Source organism: Schistocerca nitens, chromosome 3, assembly GCF_023898315.1.
Source record: "Schistocerca nitens isolate TAMUIC-IGC-003100 chromosome 3, iqSchNite1.1, whole genome shotgun sequence".
NCBI lineage: Eukaryota > Metazoa > Arthropoda > Insecta > Orthoptera > Acrididae > Schistocerca > Schistocerca nitens.
This window is the reverse complement of record NC_064616.1, coordinates 573,156,790-573,164,356: the sequence shown is the minus strand read 5'-3', so window position 1 is coordinate 573,164,356 and position 7,567 is coordinate 573,156,790. Positions and strand designations below refer to the sequence as shown.

General features: G+C 38.2%; 1 protein-coding gene across 1 annotated transcript in view; it reads left to right on the top strand.

The window, feature by feature from the left end:
* The first annotated feature begins 267 nt into the window (after nucleotides 1-267).
* LOC126249346 (lisH domain-containing protein ARMC9-like) overlaps nucleotides 268-7,567 on the top strand; it is a 231,761-nt gene continuing 224,461 nt past the window's right edge. The window contains exons 1-5 of the mRNA XM_049951000.1: nucleotides 268-556; nucleotides 637-721; nucleotides 802-972; nucleotides 3,829-3,918; nucleotides 3,961-4,473. Of these exons, the coding sequence (XP_049806957.1) occupies nucleotides 510-556; nucleotides 637-721; nucleotides 802-972; nucleotides 3,829-3,918; nucleotides 3,961-4,473 (906 nt within the window). The 5' untranslated portion in view covers nucleotides 268-509. The remainder of the gene's footprint in view (nucleotides 557-636; nucleotides 722-801; nucleotides 973-3,828; nucleotides 3,919-3,960; nucleotides 4,474-7,567) is intronic.

Genomic DNA, 7,567 nt, shown 5'->3' with positions numbered 1-7,567 from the left:
ATAAGTCTGCACGGTAAAGTTGCTGATATTTCACTTATTTTAGATTCTAACTATTAGTTTGTAGGAATTATTATTGATCAACCGATTACTGACCACTGGTGTCGGCGATCTCCGAGTTCTCAGCTATATGTCTGTAGTAATAAGACCGTATTGTGTAAAATCACTGTAAAATCCACGTTCCCCGATATTTATATAAACGAGGAATCACAAAAGATTTGATTACAGGTTAAAAACTGTTTCAGTTTTTCAACAAGCACAAATAAATCGTTGCGTGGCAAGGATAGTTGTGTCGTCTGCCGATATGACAAAGTTGATATCACTGTGATATTGTGTGTAATCAGAAATATACTTCCGGTTGGGAAGGCGGTGATTGCTTGAATGTCTGTTTACCTCGTACAGATCTTAAGTGATCCGAGATAATTAGTAGCAAGATTTGCCCTGCTATTTGATGTTTATTGTTTCTATAGGAGCAGTTTTTGCTGTCATTTAGGTTACACTATAGTAGTACAATGAGTGCTATAAATTTTACATCGCCGAAACCAGTACTGCGTGATAAGTAAGAATTTAGTTGCTATTTTCACTATTTGATACCGCGTACATTCAAGTTATTTGTCTGTGTTATGCTATTAATTTCAGCCGAAAGAATTTTGATTCGATGTCACTGATGGACAGTGACAGTGTTTGCTCCCAAGAGAATTTTGCGGCGAATTTGGTGTACGAGGTAAGTTGTTTAAAAAACAGACGTTTCTAGTACACAAAAATGCACTTTTTTTCCCCTAACATCACCATTTCTGATTTCAGTTTCTCCGTAGCTACGAATTCAAGGAAACCGTGACCAGCTTCGTAGAAGAATGTAACAATATGGGTTTTGTGCTCAATGAACCGACTACACTGAAAGAAAAAATACAGAGGCAGGATGTTTGTAAAATCCAGAAAGTTTTCCTTGAAAACTCCGATATGGAATTTTTCAATGTAATTTAATATATTAGTTTTTGAAATAGTGATTTCGATAAAGTTGCAGAATTTTTTATGGCTGTTGTACAGTAGAGCACTGGGTAAATTGATGCTCTAGACTAATGTAAATAGGTTATAATCCAGCTTTGAATTGTTTGCATAGTGACTGTTGTCAACTTTGTTTTGACATCATTATTGTGTATGTGTGGTCGTATAATGCAGTGAAATATGTTCCTTCTCAAATGAGAAATACAATACAGCAGCATACCTCTTGGAAGAATGAATTGAATTGGTGCAGTGGTTAAGACACTATACTCTTATTGAGGGGACGCAGGTTTCAAATCTGTCTAGCCATCCAGCTTTTAGATTTCCGTAGTTCACTTAAAGCCAATGCCAGTATGGCATGGCCAGATTCTTTCCCTGTCTGTGACGAGCTTGTTCTTTAATGACCTTGTGACAGGACTTGAAAACCTGATGTTAGATAATTTCCTCTGGCTCATTTTATGTAAATTAGCTTGCACCATAAGTTTTTACTGCTTCTTGATTAAGAGATTCAGACCCTCATTCATTGTTACTTACTTGAAAGTATACAAGAAAATTAGACATATTTGATTCATAAGAAAGAATTAACTGTAAATGTATTAATAAATGAAGTCAATTTAACCCTAATACCAACCATCTCCTCTTGATTTGAGGGTTAATTAGATTTTTGTTAATTTTCCTGACTTGATACTAAAATGTGTTAGTAGCATATTTTAAAATTTTCTTTTTCCGCTGTTGATTAGGGAAGGCAACTTCAGACACCTGTAGGTACTCTTGTTGCCCACTTTGTTGTGTAATGGGTCAGTTTTGCAATTGTAACACACTTTCTCAGTGAAAAATAGGGCAACATAATGACACTTTACATAGTCATCTTAAGATATTAATTCAGTGCTAAGACATCCTGTGTTTACTAAGTTAAGATGATGTATGGCTGCATTTGAATCAGTAAGTTACTTAGTGGGCCTCCGCCTTTTGTATTTTTCATAGTTTATGCTCTATATATTTACATAATATACATCAAAATACTTGTTGGAGTCTTTTCCCTTACCTACTATAGGTTTCCTTGAATATCTCTTGCAATTTTAGTTTTTATAACTAAAAGTGTTTTAAATGTATCACTAACGTACACACCAGACTGTACTACAAATAAAGTTTTACCAGAAACTCCATTTTGCATTTGTTGGCTTTGCCAACTCTCAGCCAGGTTATCATATCCCCACCTAACCCATGTTTTGGTCTGTGCTGCAGATCATTGTCATCATTCCAAAGATAATTTTTTTTTTTTTTGGGGGGGGGGGGGAAGTGTTGCCAGTGGGAAGCTCTTTGTTCATTAACAGTTGTAGTTTAGCAGAATATTCACCACATGCATTGAACACATTATTATTATTATTATTATTATTATTATTATTATTATTATTATTAAAAAAAAAAGTCCAAACTTGTTCTTATTCCAGTAGTGTGTATTTTTGATATGCACATGAGATTGGTAGCTGAATTAAGTTAATGCAGTAAGGACACTACTCTTTTTTTAAAAGTATTTCACTACAGTGAGAATTAATATTAAATTTAGTTATTAACTTTACAAACCTTTTCTGCAGTTTGAAAATTGTTTCCATGTTTTGTGCATGGAACAAGAACAGTTACAAGACACTGGCTATTGGCTGTTATACACTGATAATAGGACCTTAAAGGGGATAAAATGTTGATATCATCCTCTTTACGTTCATTGCATGTCAATGAACAACTGATGATTTTTGGGTCAAAAGGAATATACGATAAGAGTCACTGGCTTTGACCACTGACTTAAAGCTGATAGCTATGTGTGTATTCACAGTTTTGTTGTTAGTTGACTCGGCCAATGAACATTATAGGAAAAAAAAAAAATGTGGTTGTGGTGACGCCGATCTGTAGCTTAGCCTGAGGTCTAGGTTAGGTTAGAAGCCAGCTTGATTGTGAGTTGATATAGCCAGCAAATGTGAAGTTTAAAAAATTCACTTATGGTGTCAGACTGATCCGTAGTGAAAAAGGTTGAAATAATTGCCACTGGTGTTATGTTATAGTCGCCATGTTGTTTATTGCATGTTTCCTACATCACTAGTCAAAGCTGGCAATTTGTAGAGAATATCCTCTTTATCTGTAGTCACTTACAGAAAGTTTTAGTTAGCTACACAGTCTGCAGGTGTATCTTTTATGTTTAAAGTTAGTATAGATGCAGATGCATTTCACATTAGCGAAGATAAAGTAGTACTCATAGCTCTTAAGGTATGCCTTTTAGAGCCCATGTTTACTGAGACTTTTTGTACTCCCAGTGTCATGTACTTTCAACTTTAGGCATGGCACCATTAATTAATTATGATACACAGTGTGTAACGTGTGCATAGTCAATAATACCAAACTCGCCTACCACAACTGGTTCCAAAAATTAATATTGAAAACTTCATTTCACCGATATAGGAAGAACAAACTTCATCACTAAAAAACCAAAACTCGCTGCGCTAACTAATATCAAAAACCTAACTTGACAAAAGTAAGTAGTTCAAGCACTGCAATATGTGCTAATTTTAGTTAATCATTATGAACTGCAACTGATAAGAATCCACACTTCTTACATAATATACAACACTGGAGTGTGCTTACCAACCAGTCAATCCACATTACACAAAATTAAAAGCTACAGTGTGTGTCATTGGAAATTCTTTTGTCTTACCATAGCTTATTCAATAGGCTCCTCTGTGGTGGCCTCATTGTTAATAAAGTAAATGCTTTTAGTTTTACACACTCTATTTTATGTTTAGCTTTGTTGGTAACATGTTTCTTTCTCTTCATCCACAGGCTTGGAATACTCTCATACCACCATCAATAAAAAGTAAACTTGAATACAGAAAACTGACTTTTTACCTTCATGTCTATTTTGCAATAATACCACTAATTTTGGGCAAGACAAGTACATTAACATTATGACAGAAGGAATCTGAAAAAATGGAAGATCCTTCTAACACAAATTTTTGTAATGAGAACTCTGGACTTAAAGGAATGGCTGTGGGGCATGAATATAATTGCAGTGACGCCAGAGTAGAAGACAAAAGTGAAAATGAAATAAATAAGAGTCACAATGTGAAAGAGAATTTTATGTCTTTGGAGAACACAGATACAATAACGGAATGTGGTGATCAGATGGAGGGCCGGCTTACAAATGAAATTAAAGATATGGATGTTAAAAGTGACAGTTCTGTTATGGCTAAAAAAGGGGAGTTTCGTAACCTGGAACTAATCTCTGACAATTGCTATGAAAATGAAAGTGTTAGCAGTGAATCTGAGATGAACATTTACAATGGGCAAAGTGGAATGATTGCCTTAAAAAACTTTTTGGAAACCGAAGGATGTGAATTTAGTGGTGAAACAGAATTTCTTCGATTCTATGCACTTCCATATGTTAACGATCCAAAGTCTCATCCATCATTCCAGAATCTATTTACAGTGAGTAGATATACACTGTGTGGACTTAATTCTTGTTTTGATAATGTACTGAGTATTGGGGCTGTGTGTTAAGTACTTGTGGGATTACTGCGATTACACGGTGTGTCAAATCATTTGTTGCTGGTATCACACTACTGACTGTTAAACTCCACATAGCTTTAATTGTTGTATTAAATTGCACTAGCACGTAATTTTGTTTTTTGTAATTCAGAGAAAAGACCACTGACTCCATACGAAGAATATTTCTTTTTATGTAGCTTTTCTTTTAAGCATTTTTGTTGTGTACAGAGTGATACCGGCACTAATTTGTTTTTTACTATTGTTCATCATTTCAGTATATGTAAAACTATTGTTTGTTGATATATGGATGTGATCCACAACTCAGTATAAGTGTTGATTGCTGAATGTAAATTTTTGTGACTTAAACTACTCGAATAAGGTTTGCACCACCCTCATGATTTGCAATAGGGTTTTTTCCCCTCCCAGAAATATTTCTCAATACTCTTTTCAACTACAGGAAGTCACTACTTACAGCAACCCGTCTAATGGAGGGAGAAGCAAATCTGCATATTTCATTGCAGTTCAGTAGTGTGTCTGTGACTCCAACCGTGAACAGGACACTGTGGCTTCTGTGTGCTGTTCAATCTATCAACATGCGTGGAAGGGTCATTTCGGAATGTGATTAAGCATGCATAATTCCCTGTGCACTCCTGAAGGGCGGGCCATGGGTCTGACGCGTAACAGGTGACTAGGTAACATGTAATTCCCAGCCGCGGGTCGACGAATAAGGTTCGCACGTACCCCTTGGTACGTGTCACACCCAGGGAGAGGTGATTGTCGGAGCTGCAACATTCCCAATTGCCAATTGGTCCCTCTGTAAGGTGTGATCTGAGGTGTGAACAATCACCTAAAGTGGGTGCGCCCCTTGGAAGGAGGGCACCATTGGAGGCACTGGCAATTGTGGGGGATTTTCTCGCAATGAGTCCATTACCTTTCCAATCAAAGTCTTCAAAATGTAATTGAGGCTACTGATACAAAGACCCTTCCCACTGCACCAAGATTCCTTGTGGTGTCACGTACTGAAGACGGTCAGTCCTTCACCACGGTAAATCTGTTCATTAATCAGAAAGGTGTTGATGCAATTGCCGGCCATGTGAAATCCTGCTCTCATTTATGGAATGGCTCTTTGCTTTTGGAGACTACTTCTGATTCTCAAGCACAACAACTGCTTGCTGCCTCACTTCTTTACGGCTACCCTGTTCGTGTCTAGGCCCATAGAACTTTGAATTCTTTTCGTGGTGTAATTTACATGAGGCTGCTCGATGGTCTAACTGAGACCACAATCCAATCTTACCTCTCTGATCAGGGTGTCATTGCTGTCATTGTGTCTACATCTACATCTATACTCCGCGAGCCACCTTACGGTGTGTGGCGGAGGGTACTTATTGTACCACTATCTGATCCCCCCTTCCCTGTTCCATTCACGAATTGTGCGTGGGAAAAACGACTGCTTGTAAGTCTCCGTGTTTGCTCTAATTTCTCGGATCTTTTCGTTGTGATCATTACGCGAGATATATGTGGGCGGTAGTAATATGTTGCCCATCTCTTCCCGGAATGTGCTCTCTCGTAATTTCGATAATAAACCTCTCCGTATTGCGTAACGCCTTTCTTGAAGTGTCCGCCACTGGAGCTTGTTCAGCATCTCCGTAACGCTCTCGCGCTGACTAAATGTCCCCATGACGAATCGCGCTGCTTTTCGCTGGATCATGTCTATCTCTTCTATTAATCCAACCTGGTAAGGGTCCCATACTGATGAGCAATACTCAAGAATCGGACGAACAAGCGTTTTGTAAGCTACTTCTTTCGTCGATGAGTCACATTTTCTTAGAATTCTTCCTATGAATCTCAACCTGGCGCCTGCTTTTCCCACTATTTGTTTTATGTGATCATTCCACTTCAGATCGCTCCGGATAGTAACTCCTAAGTATTTTACGGTCGTTACCGCTTCCAATGATTTACCACCTATGGCATAATCGTACTGGAATGGATTTCTGCCCCTATGTATGCGCATTATATTACATTTATCTACGTTTAGGGAAAGCTGCCAGCTGTCGCACCATTCATTAATCCTCTGCAGGTCTTCCTGGAGTACGTACGAGTCTTCTGATGTTGCTACTTTCTTGTAGACAACCGTGTCATCTGCAAATAGCCTCACGGAGCTACCGATGTTGTCAACTAAGTCATTTATGTATATTGTAAACAATAAAGGTCCTATCACGCTTCCTTGCGGTACTCCCGAAATTACCTCTACATCTGCAGATTTTGAACCGTTAAGAATGACATGTTGTGTTCTTTCTTCTAGGAAATCCTGAATCCAATCACAGACCTGGTCCGATATTCCGTAAGCTCGTATTTTTTTCACTAAACGTAAGTGCGGAACCGTATCAAATGCCTTCCTGAAGTCCAGGAATACGGCATCAATCTGCTCGCCAGTGTCTACGGCACTGTGAATTTCTTGGACAACTAGGGCGAGCTGAGTTTCACATGATCTCTGTTTGCGGAATCCATGTTGGTTTTGATGAAGGAGATTTGTATTATCTAAGAACGTCATAATACGAGAACATAAAACATGTTCCATTATTCTACAACAGATTGACGTAAGCGAAATAGGCCTATAATTATTCGCATCTGATTTATGACCCTTCTTGAAAATGGGAACGACCTGCGCTTTCTTCCAGTCGCAAGGTACTTTACGTTCTTCCAGAGATCTACGATAAATTGCTGATAGAAAGGGGGCAAGTTCTTTAGCATAATCACTGTAGAATCTTACGGGTATCTCGTCTGGTCCGGATGCTTTTCCGCTACTAAGTGATAGCAGTTGTTTTTCAATTCCGATATCGTTTATTTCAATATTTTCCATTTTGGCGTCCGTGCGACGGCTGAAGTCAGGGACCGTGTTACGATTTTCCGCAGTGAAACAGTTTCGGAACACTGAATTCAGTATTTCTGCCTTTCTTCGGTCGTCCTCTGTTTCGGTGCCATCGTGGTCAACGAGTGACTGAATAGGGGATTTAGATCCGCTTACCGATTTTAC